The 21,603-nt window shown below is 55.5% G+C and overlaps 1 protein-coding gene across 1 annotated transcript in view; it reads right to left on the reverse strand.

Annotated features, from left to right (window-relative positions):
• CASTOR2 (cytosolic arginine sensor for mTORC1 subunit 2) overlaps positions 1-21,603 on the reverse strand; it is a 59,122-nt gene that overhangs the window by 8,391 nt on the left and 29,128 nt on the right. Inside the window, exons 2-7 of the mRNA XM_081255922.1 lie at positions 14,610-14,680; positions 4,900-5,093; positions 4,084-4,216; positions 3,393-3,516; positions 2,552-2,662; positions 1,995-2,077 (exon numbers count right to left, since the gene is read on the reverse strand). Of these exons, the coding sequence (XP_081112048.1) occupies positions 1,995-2,077; positions 2,552-2,662; positions 3,393-3,516; positions 4,084-4,216; positions 4,900-5,093; positions 14,610-14,680 (716 nt within the window). The remainder of the gene's footprint in view (positions 1-1,994; positions 2,078-2,551; positions 2,663-3,392; positions 3,517-4,083; positions 4,217-4,899; positions 5,094-14,609; positions 14,681-21,603) is intronic.

The following is a 21,603-nucleotide window of genomic DNA, read 5'->3' on the forward strand; positions in this document are numbered from 1 at the left end:
AGAATATGAAAAAGAATACATATATATGTATATATAACTGAATCACTTTGCTGTACAGCAGAAATTAACGTAACATTGTAAATCAACTCTACTTCAGTAAAAAAAAAAAAAAAAAAAAAGAGATAAACTGATATGCACAACTTCCTGCTTCTCATCTGAGTCTCCAGTGACGCCTGCCCCTTTGCCTGTGATGACCTGGTGAGGCTCTTTTCCACGGTTTCTACCGTGGAGAGGCACCACTGCGTCACAGCCACCTCTGCTGGTGCCGCCCTCTCCTCCCCATCAGCCGGCTTAACATCCACTGGTCACCTCTGGGGCCACTTCCTCTGGGAAGCCTTCCCTTCCTCAACCCTCTCCAAGCGTTACATGTCCTTACATGTGACAGTGACAGCAACTGCTGCTTGCTGAGCACTTGGTGTAACTGACACGTCACGGAGGGCTTCGCACCACCCTGAAGCAGGATCTACCACCATCCTTGCTTTACAGACTAGGAAACTGAGGCTCAGAGGTTAAGCAACCTGCCCAAGGTCACCCTGGTTTCCTTCAGCTTCCTTCACTGGCGAACTTGCCTCTAGGCTACTGGGTCTCCACGTCCCCACAGCCCCAAACTGGGCAGCAAATGTGGGTGGGAGAAATGCTGGGGTCTGTGGAGAAGGTGGCCCCGAGAGACAGGCCGGAGCCCAGGGTTGGACCAGGAGCCTTCAGTGTACATTTCCTAGCACTGCAGAAAGCAGCCCACTGTCCTGCCCCCGGGATGGCTCTGGCTTTGGCCTTGATGTGAGCAAAAGTTAGGGGGTACTGTCCAGTCCTGCTAGTTACTGTCCATCTGCGACCTTGTCCAGAGAAAGCCACAGGCAGGCGGCAGAACCTGGTTCCCTCTCCGATCTGTGGCCCTCAGGTCAAAATGCCCTGCCACCTTCATGTCCTGTCCCAGAAGCAGAGCCCCCTGGGCTGACCCCACAGCCCCTGGAGCAGTCTGAGCTTTATCTGGAACATTCTGCACTCTGTCTATGGGAAATCAGGGTTTACTGATTCCATCAGGGCCAGCTGAGGGGCACTCCCCGAAACAAATGCCCTGTGATTTACCAAGAGCCTCTTCTGGGTTCAAGGTCTTGGGTCTGACAAGTCTAGCCCAAAGAAATCATGTCTCATCAAGACAAAGCTCGCTGCAGTCATCACAATGGGGCCAGCAGCCTACACTCAGCACCGGGAGAATCGGTGCCGTGTGGCCCCTTCTAACCGAGGGGTCTGAGACCCGTGGCCCCTTGGAATATGCTGATGGGAAAAACCATCTACCAAAGACAGTTTGGACAATTGTGGAAACTGAAGCTAGACTGAGCCTTGGGGGATTCCTGTGAATTCTCTCCTGGGGGATCAGGTCACTGTGATTACATAGGAAAAGGGTGAGGGGCTGGGATGTCTGATTTTTACTGTAAGCTGTTCGGCAATTGTGTTAAAAAAAAAAAAAAAACTCGGGTCTTCCCTGGTGGCTCAGTGGTTGAGAGTCCACCTGCCGATGCAGGGGACACGGGTTCGTGCCCCAGTCCGGGAAGATCCCACATGCCGTGGAGCGGCTGGGCTCGTGAGCCATGGCCGCCGGGCCTGCGCGTCCGGAGCCTGTGCTCCGCAACGGGAGAGGCCACAACAGTGAGAGGCCCGCGTACCGCAAAAAAAAAAGAAAAAAACCTCATTAAAAATGACAACAGTCATTCTTCCCTGTCAACAGTGGGACTAAGGAGAGATTTTTTTTTCCTCTTCTATTTTTATCATGTTCCCAATATTCTAATAAAAAGCAGGTTTTAATTTTTCAGTGGGGAGGGGGCGGAGAAGAGTGCTTTGCTTGAAGCTGCTCTTCCATCCTCCGAGGCCAGTGCCTCCCGTCACTCACTGGTCAAGGGACCGCGTGGCCTGTGGGGACCTCAGCCTCCCCATCTATACCAGGGGTACAGATGCACGGCGCTCGGCAATGCCGGCCCCAGCCCCCCCGGGCTCACCAAATCCTAGGGGCTGTCCTCCAATCCGCACCATCTTCCAGAGCTCTCCAGATGCACTCGTGAACAACAAATTACTAGGAAACCTTGAAAGGGAGCGAGCGATGTTAATCCCCAGATGTTAACGGTGCTCCCTCTGCCAGCCCTCCCTGGAGCATTCCCTGTCCGTGGGCACTGATGTAGGGCCAGAGCAAGGGGGTGTCTGGCCTGAGCTCAGGGGCCCCAAGGACTCTCCCAAGCCCTCAGCGCACTCACTGCACCTTCCTCGTCTGGGGGTGGGTCGGGGGAGCAGGAAAGCAAGGCTGGGACCGGGCTTTGCAACAACTGCCCCCGTTGCTCAGGCTGGGCAGGGTACCCCCCCTCCAGCTCCAGACGGGGGTTGGGGGGTGAGGGACAAACAGCACTGGATGGCACTGGATGACCCGGGGACTTTGTCTCTGAGCGGCCTGTCATCTGTAAGCCGGGGCCACTCACCTGCCATGAAGGGCTGGGGTAGGGACGTATTAGGACCAAGTGGGTGATAAGCCCGTCACAAGCCTCCACGCCGGGGCCCGGCTCACCTCTGCTGGGTCTGCACGTCCATCACCAGGGAGATGTAGCCCTCGATGAGGGAGAAGGAGAAGAAGCGGATGTGGCCACAGTCATCGCCGGCCGCCATGGGGTCCTTCACTCTGGGGGCCGGGGCAGCTGGTGAGGGGTGGAGTGGGGCCCCCGCGGCACCCCAAGCCCCACCAGGCCCCCCTGCCCCGCCCGTCAGTCTGGGGGTGTTGGGAAGAGCACGGGCCAAGTCCTGGCTCTGATCCTGCCTTGCTGGCGGACCCTGAGGCGCTACCTGCATCGGTCTCTGCATCTGTGAGGTGTGGATGATTCCACGGTATTCACAGAGGTGAGCACCGCACTTCACGTTTCTGGAGACCCATCCCGCCCTCGGCACAGGCTACACTTGCCCCTTCCTGGGGGTGGCTTCTCTGTCCCTGTGATGGCCCACATCTCAGGGCACAGTCTATGGTCACTGTCAGCTCGCTGGCCCCTGGCCCCGCTCCACTTGGTGTTGGCCAAAACTTACAATCTGCCCTGAGGAAAAATGCAAAGCTGTTGTCCACCAAATGAAAACACCTGAGTTCCCAGCTCTTCAAATGACTGGGCTTGCCCTAGGAGCTCGGGTGACAGTGGGGTGTTTATTATATCCACATGTGGGCCTAGGGCTTCACCAGGTTTTGGGGTTCCCAAGGAATGCCATTCTCCCTTCTTAGAATGGGGATCTGGGGTACAGCCATGTCTCGCTTCTCAAACGAGCTCCCAGGGCAGGTCTGTGTCTCCCCCCCTCAGACTGGGGCTACTAGACAGAGCTGTGTCTCCCCCTGGCCACCCTGCAGCCCCTCACACCCGAGGAGGCCCTACCCGTTGGAGTAGAACATGACATCCATGAGGAGTGTGGCAACAGCGGGCAGTGTGTCCGGGTCCAGGCTGGTGACACAGAACCTGTTGCTCGGGCTGGACAGTGGGTGGATGACGGGCCTCTGGACTGTGAGAGCACAGAGACAAGGGGTGCTGAGGCCGGGAGGAGAGGAGCATCGTGGGGCAGGAGAGGAGCATCGTGGGGCAGGAGAGGGCCCAGGAAGAGGGGTGGGGTCAGCCAGCAGCTGCTCTGGGGAGGCCGGCTGCAGGCCCTGCAAGACCTGGCCCCTGTCGCTTCTCCAGCCTCCAGCACCCCCTACAGCTCTCCTGATCCTCCCGGCCCACCCCCAGGCCCCTGGGCCTTTGCACATGCCATGCCGCCTGCCTGGAACGCCCTTCCCAACCTTCACTACCTGGCTTAGCTCCTACTTGTGCTCCAAGCTTCAGCTTGAGAGTCACTGCTCTGGGAGGCCTGGCCTGATAGCCTGGACTGGGTCAAAAGTGGCCTCTGGCCGTTGCTGGCTGCATCCACATCCACTGCCCTGGCTAGACCTTGCGAACAGAGTCTGATCAGGACTGTTGTACCGTGTTATGCCTGGCCCTCAACTGATGCTCTGAGAGTGGGGATGCCCTGGGGCAGGACCTGGTAATTCCTTGAGGTCTCTCTGCACAAACCCCGCCTCCCCCAACTCACCCATCTTGGGCTTCACGAAGCCGTTGGTGATGCCAAGGTTCTCAGCTGCCACTGTCTCGCCATTGACGACCCGCAGGATGGTGAACTCTGATGACAAGGTGTGGGTAACGAAGGGCAGGTCCCGCTCACGCACCTGGGGACGGGGGGGTCAAAGAGTGAGTGCACCATGGTCCCTGGATGGAGTGGGCCTGGGGTCACCAGCCCCTTCACTCTGAGATTCTGTCCCCAGAATGAGCTTCCCCTGTCCTTGCCTCCTACTGTCCTGGTTGGGGACGGGAGCCTGGGACCAGGGGCACATGCCTCCCCAGGGGCAGCATGGAGGGGAGAAGACACCGTGCCGAGGGCCAGGAGGTGCAGGTCCACTCCCCCACTCCCTCTCGTGTGTGGTGCCCACACCTGTCCCTGGCCTGGGAGGACTCTCCAGGGTGGCCACGCCCTATGGGAGAAGAGCATGAATAACACGGTAGCCAGGAAATGCCGCTGGCTCCATGACCAGACACACTTGCCACCCCAGGGGAGGGGTGTGGGATTGGGGGAGCCAGACATCCAGCTAGGAGGGCATCCCACCCACACGCGCCCCCAGCCCTCACTTCCTGGCCTCCAGCTTAAACCCAGCATGGTCCACACAAAGGGCAGGCAGTGGGTGGGGCTAGAGCCCAGCCAGGGCCATGCTGACACTGGACTGATGACCCTAAGGTACCCTTGACCTCTCTCTGAGCTGATCACGAAATGGGGGCGGGGGAAGAGGCACAAACTTTACAGACCACATCCGAGGGGGTGCCCATGCTGCCTGGGTGTGGGCTGCAGCTTGCTCACCAGGATGAAGTCCGTCTGGTAGGTGGACAGCATGAACACAGAGATGTTCTGATCGGCCAGCGGGGCGATGACTGACTTGGCGATCTTGGTCACACCGATGGGCTGGGAGCTGGAGAAGCTGCCACCACCTGACACCACGTTGAGGGCCAGCCAGGTGGCGTCGGCCACACTCAGGTGTTCCGAGGAGGGCAGCTCTGAAGGGGGACACAGAAGGCCGGCTTATGACGGATGGGCCCCAGCTGTGTGACCTCGGCCAGCCCGCCCTCTGGGCCTCAGTGCCCTCATCTGTCAAAGGAGGACAGGATCGTCCTTAAAGTCCCATCCTGGGAGGAGCGAGCAGGGAAGGCTCCCAGAGGACTCTGGATGTGCCGGGCAGCTCAGCAGGGCAGGGACCATGGGAACAAGGGGTTTATCTGTGCTGGGCCTCAGTTTCCCCAGCTGTGAAGTGATGAGTACTCAGCAGTAACAATTTGTCATTTCTGGTTCTCACTACCTTTCTGGGTACCAGGTGCTGCCATCACCACCTTGCACCGGTGGACCGGGTCCCATGGTTTTCAAACTGGTTCCCAGAAACCTCCCAGGGGCTGTGGGGTAGAGGGGAGGCCAGGAGAAGACAGGGTGGGGGGCCTGGGATTTTTCTCCCTGCTTCAATTAGACCTGTACTTCAGGCTCCTCTGGAAGCACATTCGGCTCCAGAAGGCCTCCTGAGGTTGCCACCTTCCAGTGGGCAGTGACTGTCACCCAAGTCCCTCCTGAGAGCCTGGGGGTCCTGGGGGCGGGGGCACCGGCAGGGGCAGGGTGGGGGAGGTTCAGAGCGGCAGTGATCGCCCCGTCTCCTTGACTAGCTCACAAAGACCATCCTTCCACCCCGTCCTGCAGAAAGAGTACCCAGGGGAAGCTGTGCACGGGACATGGTACCCACACGTGCACAGCTGCATGGACAGGCGGCCACAGAACGGAGCACAGGTTGCACATGGAACTCTCCACGCATCACAGCCACCTGCTCAAACCCACCCTGTACCAGGACTGTTATTTCACCCCATACATGTGACAAACCAGAGCTCTGAGGGGCTGGTGACTTACCCAAGATCACTTAGGGAATAACAGAGCCAGGATTCAAACCCAGATCTGACTTATAAACAGACCCTTATGCTCTATGCTGGGCGCCACATGGGAAGAAGGGCCAGGTCCCCAACAAGGGGGGCGCTAAGAAGAGGGGCCCGGACACTGGTGAGTTAATGGGGCTGTGATGATCATCATGCTGCCCGAGGGAAGCTGGGCTGGGCTGTGCTGGCCTCAGCAAGATGGCTCCGGAAGCCTCACCCAGGCTCCTACCTGCCCAGCTAAGGTCGTCATGGCAACCACAGCCTATGGAGCCCATTGGCCCTGCTGGCTGAGAGGGGCCAGTCCTCCGCCAGGCTGGCTGGAGAGGTGGGCTGCTTCCCAGAGAAGAGAAGGGGTTTGGGAGGGGGGAGGCAGGAGGAAAGCCTGAGCTCAGGCTTCCACATCTAGTCTCTCCACCTGTCATCTGGGGTGTCAGAAGAGAGACTTCTCAGCCCCAGGACCGCCAGAGGAAACACGCTCCCCAGAACTGAGTGTCCCAGTTCAATTCTGAAATTCTAAGGGGTCTGGAACAGGCCATGGAGGGGATTTCCTGGGGGCAGTGTTGTGAGCCCCCAACCCTGCCATCTTAAGCAAAGACAGCCCCAGGAGCCACCGAGGGCCAGGGTGCCTTGATGGTCCGTCATCTGAAGCACCATTTTAATATACTAATAAATAAAATATTAATAAATATACGTAATAAAAATTTTAATCTCACTTTTCTTTAGGGCAGAACCCCAAAAGCCTTCTTAGGAAAGTTCTGGAAGGGTCCTTTCCATCACCACGTGCTAACACATCAGGACCACGTCAGCTTTTGTGAACCTGCCTCTGCCTGCCTGTTCCAAGCTCCTCACAACTCAGAACTGCCCGGTGGCTTTCCACGTTCTCTGGAGTAAAAGCCAAAGTCCTCGTGACACTGGGAACCAGCACTGTCCCAGAGGGCTTTCTGGGATGATAGATATGGTCTATACCTACGCTGTCCAAAGCCACTTACCCCATGTGGCTACGGAGCACTTGAAATGTGGTCAGTGCTACAGAAGAGACACAATTTTAAGTTGTATTTAATTTTGGTTCCTTTAAATTCCCATGGCCGTGTGGGGTGAGCGGTTAGTTCAAGTCTACAATTGGCCTCACTAGCATGCCAGCGCCCTGGGGCGGTTGTCTCGAGCGGCTTTGTTTTCTGCTATTCTCAGCACCTGGCACACGGAGGCTCCAAAAGAATGGATGAGGAGGGACGTGGCGACTGTCCCTGCCCCTCTGCTCTGCCCAGGGCCCTGTTCCCACCCGTCGACCTTCTCTGCTCCCCCCGCCCCCACCCCCCACCCCGGCTCAGTCTCTGTGGTCAGGGCTTGGTCACACTGCCAGACCCCAGGTGGCGGGTGGCCTTCGACATCATCCCACGCTCCTATACCCGACTTCCCAGGATCAGGCAGGGGGCCCCGGGGGAGCCAGTGTCATCCCCAGACACTGCCAACTCCTCTGAATTCTTAGTCCAGCAGTACAGAATGCTGTCCATTTGCTTATAGACCTGGCTCAGAAGTCAGTCCCTGTCCCATTTCACAGAATAGGAAACTGAGGCCCAGAGAGGGAAGCTGACTGGCTCAAGGTCACGGTGCAGTAAATGGGGAGGGCACCTCATTCTGGCACCGTGGCACGTCTGTCCAGACCCGCCCCGCCACCAGACCGTGGTGGGGTGCCGCGAAAACCCCTCTTGCAGGGATTAGCTTCAGGACTGTAAAGTTGGCGGGGGTGTGTGTGTGTCCGGGCAGCTGAGGTTCCAATGTCCCAATTCTGACACCGTGGTTCCACTGGCCCTGTAAGGCCTTCACCTGGCAGGTGGAGCCTCTGCTGCCCCAGCCTCAGGCCTGCCCTCTGTCCCCACCCTGAGTTCCACAATCCAGTGGGGCCTGCTCTTTAGCAGTGGGGTCCTCGGCGAGCACGTGAGGGTGGTGGCAAAGAACACAGGCTTTGGGCTCAGACAGTGACAAACTCTAACCCTGGCTCCGTCCTCTGCAGCGGAGGCTGCTGGGAAGCTGCTGCTGATACAATGGGGAAGGCCATTCCCTCCAAGTCTGCAAAGCGCTGGGGTATGTGCATTTTTAGGGGGTGCTAGGGTAACCAAGGCTCTGCTCCGAGGAGTCTCTCAGAGGGTTTGGACAGGTCCCGTGGAGAAGCCCAGGCCTGAGGCCGACTGGAAATGGGGGCAGAAGCGGGCGGGTGGGGGATGGCGGGCAGCCTGCAGGCTGCCACTGCCCAGAGGAATTCAGCTCAATCCAAATGCTACTCAGAGTTTGGGCGGCTGGTGAGCGGGCGTGGGTCTTTCCGCCAGTCCCAGCTCTCAGTCCTGGATGGAACCCACTGAGGTGCTTCAAGCAGCAGGCCTGGACTGAGAGGGAGGTCAACCCCGGGTCAGTGGTCACCTCTCTGAAGCTTCCAGAAGGGTGAGCTTTGTCAGAGCAGCAAAGCAGCTGGAGACCACAGTGCTCGCTGCTTCTGGCCCCAGGGACCCCAAATGCTGCCCTGGCACTCCGGGGGCAAGGGAAGGCCTGCCTGGTCCCATCGTCACCCAGGCCAAGCCTCAGGGTGCCCGAGGTGCCACTGCGGGGCTGGGGGCTGGGCCGCCAGGAGCTGCCAGGAGTTGCCAGGAGGGAGCCAGCTTGCTCTTGGCTAGAGGAAAGGTAGACACATCCCAAGACTGAAAGGGATTATTAATACTGTCACTGCCCATCATCCAAGACCCTAAAGATAGCCTATCAGAGCTGAGGACGCTCCCTGGCGGATCGCTGAGGACACCTGCCACCTCCCAGAAAGCAAGTCGACAGCTCTGTTGCTGGGAGCCCACCCCACCTCCCCAGGAGTCCCCTGTTTCCGGCTGCAGGACCTGCGGTTCCTTGTGCTAAGTGGTCACGTCCACTGCACAGAGTTTGTCAGGCTTCTGCCACCCTGCCTGCAGCAGGGTCAGGAGTCCTGGGGTCAGGTGGGCGGGTTGTGTCTTGGCTGTGTGACTCTGAAAGAAATCACCACCTCTTGGTTTCTTAGTTTTCAAATGTTGGGCTGATGAAATCAGGATAGACTCCAGAAGATGCTTGGAGGATTAAATGGGATAATCCCCATCAAGCGCATAGCTAACCTAAGTGCCTGGTGTCCGAGGGCTTGCCAAGTGCCAGAGCCTTTCTGTTATAATGCTGCTGCTGGGAGTTTTGCTGGTTTCCGGATAGAAGTTGGGGAAAAATGTATCAAGAGTTTAAAAATGTACAGTTTCACTGTAAAGGAGTAGTTACACATGGGACAAAGAAAGAGTTATGGGTATGAACGTTCAACCCAAAAGGATTTAAGACAAAGACCTGGGAGCTACCAGAAAGTCAACGCCAGGGCCGGGTAGACGAACCACAGTTCATCTGTGACAGAATACTATGCAAGGTTTTCCAGCTATGAAACACATTTTCCAATCATGAAGGAAATCAGAATATAAAATTTATGGTAGGTATTAATTATGCCATTAATGTCTCATTCTGTAGGTGTGGTAAGTAGGAGAGGGCTTTTATTCTTAGCTGATACAGGCTCAGGTATTCAGGGTGAGCTGTCCTGAGGTCTTAGTTTCAAGTGGTCCATTAAATAATAAATGTATGTGTGCACTGTTTATGGACAAGAAGTGAAAACAGTTGTCCTCAAAGGTGACCAGCCGGCAAGTCTAGTTTCAGGTGGAGGGAACAGGGGTGTTAATTGTAGGCTCTCAACGGTTGTGCAAGTCTGAAAACTGTCAAAATATAAAGAGTATCGGGAAAACACACTTTTGAAGGCTACCTGATATTGGGAAATTATACTGAGTGGAATGAAAAGATAAGAAGCATATACACTACAGGTCAACATGGCGAAATATCCACACCTGGGGGTATAGAATGTGGAGACCTCGTGGGAAGGACTTTGCCATGAGGCAGCCCTGGAGAGGTCGAGGGAAGGGGGTGGGCGGGCGGGAGCTGGGGTGTCATGGGAATGATGCGGGGGACGCTCCAGGGAAGCAGCCCTCCCTGCAGCAGGCACCCCATCCTCAAGGCCCAGCCCTCCTCCCATCCTGGGAGATGTAATCTCAGCTCCAGGCTGAGCCGCCAGGCTGTTATTTTACACAATGTGGGAGACGCTCCAAAGGCAGGTGTGCATCATCCCTCATCAGTGCTCACTGGGAGGGAGGGGTCGGCTTCAGGGGACAGTAAGAACTGGCCCCGACTGGGATCCGAGATCCTTCACTGACCTGGACCTGGTGCAGAGGGGACCCCTGCTGGGGGTATCACTGAATTGGTAAATTCGGAGCTCAGAGCTAGGCGGGAGATGCGGGGAGTGCTGATAGGCACTGCAATGTTTGCCCTGGTGGACACGCAAAGTGGAGGTGGCATGTGACTCCCTGATGCATGTCATACGGCCACACGCACACCTTACAGAACTGGGAGGGAGGGAAGGAGGTGATCCTGTGTTAGGGACGAGGCCACGGAGGCTCCAGGTCAGTGAGTGACTTGCCCAGAAGGTAGCAGAGGCTAGATAGAACCTGGGTCTTCCCCTCTCAGCCCTGGGTGAGGCCAGGAGTTACTTCTCGACATCCTCCTCCCTCCATCTTTTGACCGATCAGGGCACCAAGCCCCAAGTGTGCTACAGATCACACTGACACACATAAGGGGACTGTGACGGGTGGGAGGCCCCCCGATGTGCACTGGGCCCCTCTAACTGCAAACTTGGGATTCTGCTCGCTACCCAGAGGTCAGGGCAGGTGCTGCTGCTCCTATTATTTTGGGTCCCTGCTAACACCTAGCATTGCACAAAGTAAGTGCTCATTAAATATGTAAAAGCTCAAAATACATACACGCACCTCCCTTCTGTTGGCCACACAGACACACAGCATCCATTTGAGCCAAGAACCTCTAAAATTTCACAACGAACAAGGAGCTGTCTGGTTAATGTCACTGACAATCGCCCCTCCCTCCCAGGAAAGGTCCAGCATCTTACGTACAAGTGAATTGCAGACAGCTGCTGGTTTCTAACCATAAAAGCTTTACAATGGAGATAACTGTTGGCGCACAATAACCAATGTACCCTGGCTGATGGTAACAGTGGCCAAGGGAAGCCCTTGGGTGAGAAGCATCATTTGCAGAGCTGGGAGACGGGGCACCACCCTTCATACAGTGTGACACAGCCAGCACCCCTCCCTGGTCCCACCGGGGCAGCCACAGGACCAGACTCCCTTTCTGAAGAGGAGTCTCCTGAGAGAACCCCCCCAGAAGCGAGGTGAGAGGGTAGAACTCAGCATCGCTACCTCTCACTGCAGCCTCCACCCCACCCCACATCCTGCCCTCTGAGAGCAGACTGCCCTGGGCCTGCCCCCTTTTTCTCAGCTGCTCCTGACCTTGGTCTGCTGGGAACCACCACTTCTCAGCAGCACTTTCTCCTCATTTCGGCTGGAACCACCCTGAAAGCACTTCCTGCTTCAAATGCCCCTCTGTCACTCACAGCGACTCTGGGCGCATAAATGGCGGCTTCCTCGCTTGTAAAATGGGTCTCCACTCTTTACCCTTCAGGCCACTGGAATGATCCCAGGAGGTGATATGTCTCTGCTGGGCTCCAGTTAAGAGTGGCGGAGGGGGAACGGGAGTCTTACTTTGTATGGTTTTCCCCTGTAGCTCCACAGTGTAAGCGTGAGAGATATTTACTACTTAAATATATGTACACAGTTTTTTTCTCTGGTAACGATGGATATCCAAGCAGCCTGACGTGCTGACCAGGAGTCATGGCCTGGAAGTGAGACCCTGGCTCAGAAGTCACAGAGCGGCTGGGCCCCTCCTGGGCTAATAATTTAAACGTGCTCCCCCACGTCCTACCTACCCTGTACTAAAGAGTAAGCCGATGACCCCTTTGTCACCGGCTCCATTCCAGCCACTCAGAAAGGTTCAGGGAGAGGCAGAGTGAGACTTCGCCTCCATTGTTTATGGTTCCAGGGAACCTCAGGGTCTGTAAGTCCTTTAGGAGCTGAGGCTTGGTCCTCACACCTCCTGGTCTGCCCTGCCTTACCCTGTCCGGGGCCTGGCCCATGGAAACACGCATAAATGACATTAGTGGTGAGGCCTTGGGCAGGCTACACATCACATGTCTGTGCTGCAGCTTCTTCAGCTATAAAGTGAGGACCATAAGAGTCGTTTCCAGTGTTTAGCACAGTGTCTGCAGACAGAAGCACCTGCAGGGCTGGTAAAATGTGTTAATCTATGTTGACTGGCGGAGGGGTGGGCGTGGAGGTCCAAGACTCAGCTCTGGTCTTGCCTCCTATTTCGAGGGCCTCTCCTGTGGGGTCTCCTGCACGGCGGGGCGTCCCCTGTGACTCACTCTCACAGCATCTACACCCTCCTTGCACAGCACCCACCGCGATGGCAGCTCCACAATTAATGGTGCAATTAGCTGGCAGGCCCTGAGGCTCATAGCGTTGGAGGTGGGGTCTCTCATTCCGGCTACATCTCCAGGGCTCAGCAAGATGCCGGCACATAGCAGGTGCTCAGTAAATACTGCCCCCCACCCCACCCCGACCCGGGGCTGGCTCAGAATAACCCAGACACTCAGCTCAGCCGAAGGACGGCTCCCTGGTTACTGACAATTCCTGCAAACACAGCCTTCCAGGACCAGCAAAACTGGCTCCCCAGGTCCCACAGCTTCCCGCTCTCCCTGCTCAAGGAGTTTTCTTACCTGCTGCCTTCAGAGGTAGACAGTTAGTCAGAGATACTGATCTGGGGAGGTGGATTAGATAGAATATCCCTTCCCAGAGAATAGACACTCTGGGGGTGTTCCTTCTACATCCGAGGTGCCCTGATTCTCAGCAGTTCTGCGTAAAGGCCTGAATGCCCATGAGAAAATAAACATGTGCTTGGGTTGCCTGAGCAGACATTCTTCATGTGAGTTGTGGCTAAGGCAAAATTCCGGTCTGTGGTTCCTGTGCTCAGGAAGTGTCTGATGGGGGACTTCCCTGGTGGCGCAGTGGCTAAGACTCCACATTCCCAATGGTCAGGGCACTAGATCCCACATGCATGCGGCAACTAACAGTTGGCATGCCACAACTAAGGAGCCCTTAAGCCACAACTAAGGAGCCCTCAAGCCACAACTGAGGAGCCCGCCTGCTGCAACTAAGGAGCACCCCTGCTGTGACTAAGACCCGGCGCAACTGAATAAATAAATATTTTTAAAAAAAGAATATTCTGATGAATGAATGAATGAATGAATGAGTGACTGACTGACGACACAGGCGTCTTTGGCAAAGGGGCGGGGCCTCCAGTGGGGTCGGCCCCATTCCTGCTCTGGCCACACAGCCACCCCCCCTTGGAGGCATGGGGGGCCCGTAGGATGTGGGGCGCCGAGCCCAGTCCCCCATACTGACTTGGTGCCCTAGACCACGTGCGTGTGAGGACAACAGGGCGTAGCTGGGAAGCCGCTTCCTGGGGCTTCACTTTCTCACCAGTAAAGAGGGTCAATACGCATCGAGAACCACAAAATAGTCAACTCCTGACTCCGCAACGCCATTTCTCAGACTCCGTTTTGGGAATCAACCTGCATAAGAATACATGTTATGCACTGACAGAGTTTATAAGTTTCTCATTGGAGGACGATGAAAACAACTTCAACTCCAACCGTAGGGGCCTGGGCAAGGAACCAGGGCTGCTGTTGAAAGGCTGTGATATCACACCATATTTTGTTGTTATGTTAAGTGAAAACATTTCTATAAATTAAACAGACCGCCTGAGAAAAGCTGGAAAGAAAACCACGAAAAAAGTGACCAGTAGTTGTCTTGTGGGTAGGGCTAGGGTTTTAAAAACTGTTGGATTTGTTGCCCTCTCTACATGTTAGGAAGACTCTAACTTAGCAGCTCTGAATGACCACCAGCTCTTGGGGGGTCCAGCTCCTCTGCTGGTGAGTCTGGACCCACGACTCCCGTCTCCACTCTCAGTTCCGCATTGATAATCACAGGACAAGCACAACACCTTCTCATCAAGTAATACGTATCGGTCAGCACTCGCCACCAATGAGCGTTCACTGTTACTTTAGAGCCAGACAAACATAACGAACTTCAGTAATAAAGCTAGAAGGATGTGGAGGATGAGGGAACAGGGCTTCTTTCTGGGGTGACGGAAGGGTTCTGGAATCGGAGAGTGGTGACGGCTGCACAACCTTGGGAATATCAAAGACCACGGAACCGCTGTACATCTTAAAATGATGCACTCTCTGGTACGTGAATTCTATCTCAATTTAAAAGATGGAAGGAAGATAAAGGAAAATCATAAAAGGATGGTGACTGGGGCACGTTCCTGTTCGAACAAGGACTGAAGATGTTTTGAAAGCGCCTCCCTCGCGGCAGGAGTCCCAGAGAGCATGCCCCCTGCCTTCCTGGTTGCTTTAGCTCCTGGCTGGGGAAGCACCGCCCCCTTTCAGCTCTGGGGCCTTTCCTGGGAAGAAGTCTCGGGAGCAGAAAGGGAGGGGATCGGCCAGAACACAGGTGGGGACAGAAATAAGGCGGGGGTGGGGGGCGGGCAGCCGGCACTGACTGATGGCCCCAGTCCAGCCAAGCCCCTGGGGAGAGAAGCACTTACCCAGGAAGCCCTCTTCATCGACAATGATGGTGTAATCCTCCGGGGTCTCGGTCAGACTGAAGAACTTGCACCTGGGTGGACGGACAGACAGACACAGGGTACTGTAAGTCCCAGCAGACCCTGTGGCAGCCGCCCGCCTCACCTTCCCCCCACCCGCCCCCTCTCCCATCGCCGTGACCCGGTTTACCCAGAGTTCTGCCCCAGGCTGCTGGGGGCTACTTATTTCTCCATCCACTGCCTCAGTTTTTTTTTTTTTTTGCGGTACGCGGGCCTCTCACTGTTGTGGCCTCTCCCGTTGCAGAGCACAGGCTCCAGACACGCAGGCTCAGCGGCCATGGCTCACGGGCCCAGCAGCTCCGCGGCAATGTGGGATCTTCCCCGACCGGGGCACGAACCCGTGTCCCCTGCATTGGCAGGCGGACTCTCAACCACTGCGCCACCAGGGAAGCCCCACTGCCTCAGTTTTGACTCAGGAGGACTCAGAGAGGCCCAGGGACGCTGATCGTTTCCTCTGCACCTCCCGATCTTTGAGGACCCCTGAGCCGGACAGCCTCCAGGGTCCCCTACAGGCCCAAGGGCAGCTCTGGCAGGGCTCTTGCAGATGGACTGTGTTTTCCCCGTGCCCTCCACTCCCCACACTGTGACCTTGAGGCCTCTGTCGCTGTGTCGTGTCCCCTGCCCATGGTCCTGGCCCCTCTCCTCACCAAATCGAGAGCTCCCACTGTCATTTATGGCCTAATTCGCATCAGCCAACCGACAGCCCAGCCTTCAGGGTACTTTTCTCCCTTGCAGGAGAGAGGGGCGTGGCTGTCTGTGCCACTGTGCAGCAGGGGTCCCTGAACTGCCACGTGCTTGCTGCCTTTGGTAATACTGCTTAGCCTGGGGTGTAAGTTGCTCATTTCCTCCCACAAATGGGACCATCAATTTCCCAAGGCCAGAGAGGGTCTGGCAATCACTCTGTCCGTCTGTATCTCATCCCTCCTGGTCTCAGCCCTGAGCACGCTCTTGGCACCTGGCAGACACGCTGGGCTCCGTGTCCAGACAGCCCTTGGGCTGGCCTTTGAGGCTGTCTCCAGCTGAGGGGCTTACCACCCTCTCAACGCCCATCTCCCTGTCCCCCATCCAGCTAGACTGGCCCCCAGAACACCCCAGGCTCAGCTGTAGGGAGAGACGGCATTGCACAGGCAGCGGTGTGCAGGAAACTGCCCACGGTCATTGATTTATCTGGTGTCGCTGATCTCAAGTATGGGGCTCAGCTCGGGCTCCATGCCCGATGTGTAAAACCCATCCATCACAGGAAGCCGTGACGGAAGGAGGCCCCAATGAGTAAGCCTGGCAAGGGCCCGAACAGCACTTCTACGAAGATTAAAATGAGAAAGGAACCCTGAAGTGGATGCAGCGTTGCTGGGGATGGGGGTGGCCGGAATGTCCGCGGATCTCTCTCCCCCTGGTTCCCCTCTCCTGGCAGCCATCCTGCCACACTGAAGCCTTATCAACAGAAGCCCCACAGCACCCTTTTCACTTTATTCTTTAAATTTTCACAAGTAATGAGATCAGCCGGAACTGGTAGGACTGCAAAAGGGTACAGCCGTTTGGAAGATGGTTTGTCAGGTTTCTAGAGTGAAACATACACGACCACTGGCAACCCTGCTCCTGGATATTTAGTCAAGGGAAATGAAAACATACGGCCCCACAAAGGCCGGTATGCAAATGTTTACAGCCTTTATCTGTAATCACCCCGAACTGGAAACAACCCAAATGTCCTCCCTTCAGCGGGAGAACTGGGTAGACTGTGGCACATCCGCACCAGGGAATACTAGTCAGCAATGAAAAGGACTGAATTACTGATTCTTGCAACCATGTGGACGAATCTCAAGAGCATTTTGCTAAGTTACAGCCAGACTCAACAGGAGACATACTATGTGATGCCATTTATATGACATTCTGGAAGAGGCTACACTGTAAGGATGGAGAACAGATTCCTGGTTGCCAGGGGTTGGGTTGGGGCTGACATTTGAGGGCCACCGGGGAACTTTTGGGGTGAAGGAGGTGTTTGGTTCTTGACGGTGGTGGTGACAAGATGATATACATTTGTCCAAACCCGAAGAACTGTACCCTAAAAGGGGCGGCTTCTACTGTATATGTGACTTATACCTCAGTGAACCCGACTTCAAGGAAAACGCTTCGCCAGAGTTGTAAACAAGGTGGCGTCCCCCCACCCCCATCCCAAGACACTCTGCTTAACCAGCAGCAACCACACTCTTCAATTTCCCTCCAGCTCTTTGGTTTTCCAATTACATCTCTGTCCCTGCCTGTCCCATATCCAATTTGCAACTACTGCCCGGACAAATGAAATCTATAACTGCTGGGCGACAATGGCAAATTATCACTTAGTGAATGGCAACCACTTGTCTGGCCTAGCTCCTCCTTGGGGACCCCTGTGTGCTAAGAAAGAGCCTCAGAAGCCCGCCCCCACCCCCAGCCCCCCGCCAGTCACCAGATTGCCACAAGCAAGGAATCCCTGGGTGGGGGGAGTGGCCACCCAGTCATCCGAGAGCCCTGAGAAGGCAAACAGATGTGGTACTTGCTCCCTGTGCCCTCTCGGTGGTGAGGGATGCTCCGGAAATAGGCCATATAAATGACCCTGGAGGGCATAAACACCGGCAGAAGGCAACATCGGCCTCTGCTGCCGATGGGGTATGATGACTATGCTGTTGAGGTGACCCGTCTCCAGGGGCCGAGTGCCAGCTGTTACCTTGGAATGTGCACCTTGGCGTGGGCAGGCCTCCAGGAGGGCGAGTCAGTCGGAGGGACCTGCAGCTACTGCTCTGGTCACACACTCGGGAGCAGGCCTCCTGCTCTCCTAATATTACCCCCTCAAGTCCTACACATCTCTGAGCTCACCCCATCTTACCTCCCAAGTCGCTCTGAGGTCTGTTTCCCCCCCTCTCAATCACCCCCTCCACGTGAGCACTTGCCCAGAAGTCTCCCCTTGCCTCCCTCCCCCACTGTTGCCTGCCTCCTTGTCTCACGCCCCCAAAGGTGGACAAATACTCTTTCCACTGCCCGGCACCCCCTTCCCTCTTCTTTGGCTGGAGACGTGCCGCTCGTCCTTCAAGACCCAGTTTAAGCATCTTGTTTGGGGTGAAACCTTTTCTGATTGGCCCCACCACCTCCTCTCTCTCACTTCCTACCACAGGGGTGGTCCTGTCTGGATGTTAAAGCCATTGTGGACAGCTGGGCTTGGTGGTGCATCACACCTCGAAGGGACAGTTCATTTATCTCACAGTGCATGTGAAAGATGCCCTTAGAGTTGGGCTGTGTACAACCTGTACAACTGCACATGATGGTCCTGAGTGCTTTCCACACTCTATTACAAGTAATACTTGGTGCCCCAAGTGGACCATAAACTCTCACAGGCAGGGACGGTGGGTTCTCTGTACACACACCTTGTACCTGACACTGGCTGGACAGAGAATCAACACTCAAAGTCTGATGAGCAAAAGAGTGAACTGTGGCCACATGCCTACCCCCAAAGCCAGAGAAGCCCCAATCAGAGCAAACACTGCTTGCCCTTGTGTGGTACTGCCTTGACTTGCCCCCTCTCTGGGAGGCGCTCAAGTCTCCAGTCCCAACTCCATGCTCTCTAATGAGCCGTGGCGAGATGAACACCCCAGATGCCGGGCCCCAGTGTTTGTGGCCTCTCTGTACTTTGTTTACAAGGAGCTGGAGAGAGCACCAAAACCCAGCAATTACCCAGCCTGCTGCTGAGTGCTGTTAGGAAACCTGGGGAGGAGGAGAAGTGTTGGCCCTCTAGACGCCCGCATGCTGCTTAGGAACAGGATGAAACAACAGGGTTAGAGAAAGCAGCCTGGGAGAGCGGGAAGAGGACCAAGATCCTGGGGTCAAGAGACCTGGGTTCCAGTCCCAATCTGGCACCTGGGGGTGGTGAACCCTGGGCTGCTTCATTCCTTTGTACAATGAGCGACAGGTTCAAGGTGGACTAGTTTCCATTCAGCTCCGGTGGGCAGCGAGGGCACAGGCCACATGGAACCCTGTCAGCGCCATAGTGAAGTGGACCTCAAGGGGCCTGGCTGACAAGGCACGGAGAGACAATCCCAGAACCACTGAGTCTGTTTGGAAAATGCTTTTCAAGGGCAGGCAAAAATCCCAACTAGCTCTGATCAGAACCCAAGACAGATCTGCCGCCCAGGCAGCTGGGCAGGTGGTACATCACAACTCTTGGGGGGAGGGCTCATTCATTGCACAGTCTGTGTAGAGAGTGCCCTTAGAGTTGGACAGTGCACAACCTGTGTAACTGTGTGTGATGGCTGACCAGCAGGTCCTGCTGGTGCAATCAGATAGATAGGATACAAAACTCTAGAGTCCTGGGCAATGAAGTAGGGAGACTGGGGAACAGCAGCTCTGGGGAGAGCCCCGGTTCACTGTGGTTCAGGACATAGCCCAAGAGTCATGCAAGTCCGACTTCCCTGGTGGCGCAGTGGTTGAGAGTCTGCCTGCCAATGCAGGTGACGTGGGTTCGATCCCTGGTCCGGGAGGATCCCACATGCCATGGAGCAACTAAGCCTGTGCGCCACAACTATTGAGCCTGCGCTCTGGAGCCTCAGCCTAAATAAATAAGTTAAAAAAAAAAAAAAGAATATTCAAGTCCCCTGTCCAGGGGGCACCAATGCATCCTTGGGCTCTGTGCACAGAGTACGGGTGCTGGATAGTACTGGAGGCCATACCAGAAAGTCTGTGCCTGTTCGGATCCTCACGGCCCACACGGAGCATGCCCAGAAGAAGCGAGGGGACTTTACACTGAACTCCCTTCAGCTTGGGGGAAGATTCCAGCCACCATCTTTAAATCTCTATGGCTGTTGTGGACCATGGGATGGAAGCAATGCTGCTGCTTATGGCTGTGTGACCTTAGGCAAGTTACTTAACCTCTCTGTGCCTCGGCTTTCTCATGTGTACAATGAGATGATAATATTTAATATCTCCTTCATAGGGTTGTTGTTGAAGAAGAAATGCCCAGCATGACTATGGTAAGCACTCAATATGTTGGCTATTTCTCCTTCTTGGAGGACAGAGGCAGCTGAAGTGGGGGACCACGGGGAGGCCGGCTTGCATTCCCAGTAAGAAAAGCTCTAAAGCCAACTGGGCTACAGAGACCAACGGGCTGTCCTGGGAGGTGGTGAGACGTCAGTTGTCGAGGGGCTGAGCCCCAGGCAGGTGGGCTGCAGCGGTGTTGCTGCCTCAATGGAGAGGATGGGTTAAGCCACCTCCAAGGTTCTGTGGAGCGCTGAGTCTCTGGTTCCTTGAAACACTGGTTCTTACACACTGACGCCAAGCAACAAGCTTTCGCTGAAGAGTCTCCATTCATCTTCCCAGGAGCCCAGCTCCCACCAGGGAGCCAGTGAAGAGATGATGGTTTATGACGGAAGACACTGACTCGGCCTGAAATTCCCAGTGCATCTATTGGAGCCAAACCTGCTCCCTGGTCTCAGCTCCCTGACATGCCACGCTGGGACCTCAGGAATCTTCACAGACACTCGACAAGTCTGAGCACAGGGACTGTCCCGATCGGGGGAGCCAGGGAGGTGGCCTGACACATCACCATCGGGTGGGAACTCCTATCTGCATCCGTCTCGCCTTCTCCACTCACCCGCTGGCTGGGTGACGGTCCTGCAAGGCTGTCCTGCACTCCCTTCCTTGTTTCCCAGACACCACAAGGACCCCTTTACATCGTCAGGGCTCAGCAGAAGTTGGCTTTATGTGGAGTTTCTTTGTGCAGAAGACCGGGGTCTCTGGGAGGTGGGAGCTAGCTTTGTGGGCCGGACCCTGTCTGGGACTGGGCCTGTTTTCTGTGGGGTCACAATGTGCTCTGTGTCAGCCAGACCCTGCTGAGGTCCCCTGTTGCCTGGCCACAGAACAAGTCCAGCCCTTTGCAATTAGAGCCTGGTCAGCTGGGCTATGAAATGAGCGCAGAGCCTTCACACACACCTGACAGGCCTTGCAAACAGGACTGAGAACAGGCTTCCAGCATGTTCCAGGTACCTATTTGCAACCCGTTCTCCCTTTGTTCCAGCAGGGCCTCTGAATGCCCATTTTGAATTTCAGCACCTGGAAACCCACGCGTGTTTCTCACCGAGTGCAGCCTGCTCCGTCTACAACGAGGGAGGTTTAGCCACATCTTCCTCTGCAGTGTCACAGTGAGGAGATGGAAGGGCCAGGGTCTGACCCACTTTTGGGGACCACCCGCCCCTGCCTCTGCCAGCCCCGCCGATGCGCTCCTGCAGCAGAGCACAGGAGACTTGAACAATATACAGCGAGTGACAGACGCGCTTTGGGGCGAGCATGGTGGCCTCCCGCCTTCCTGGGCTCTTCTTCCCCAAGGACAACCAGGCTTTCTTCTCTTAACCAGCCGTGGCTTTTTCATCTGGGTCTTCTCCTGGGTCTTCAATAGGTCTTTCGTGTTACTTACATTTCATTTCTACTGTCCTTTAACAACTGGAAGCTGCCATTTCAAGTTTTAGTTAGAAAAAAACCCCCTGCGTCACGTTCTGTGATTTGAAGGGCAATCCCAAGAATGTCTTTTTCTGTTAAGATGGAAAAATATCTGCTTATGTCTTGGGTGGCCAGGAGAATTGGACAGCGTGGGCAACAGTGTTTGCAAATTCTAGGGTGGCACGCACAGACGAGACTGTAAAAAGGGGCTGGGTAGGGCAAAAGGAATCGGTAAGGTCTGGATAAAGCCCCTGAGACCCAGGCGAAAGTGGCTAGATCACTCAGTCATCACAAATTGTTGAGTGCCTTTAATGTATAAAGGCACTGCTTCAGGTGCTGGAGACACACCTTAAATAATTGGACAGTTAGAATTTCCATGGGGGCTGGATAAATAAAATAGTGAGTCAGACAGTGGTGTGGCTGCAGAGCCAATAAAAAAAAGTGAATTTGCAATTTAAAGCAGAGCAGGGAGTGGTTGCCAGGG

Source organism: Mesoplodon bidens (assembly GCF_964165515.1).
Source record: "Mesoplodon bidens genome assembly, chromosome: 15".
In the NCBI taxonomy this organism is placed as follows: domain Eukaryota; kingdom Metazoa; phylum Chordata; class Mammalia; order Artiodactyla; family Ziphiidae; genus Mesoplodon; species Mesoplodon bidens.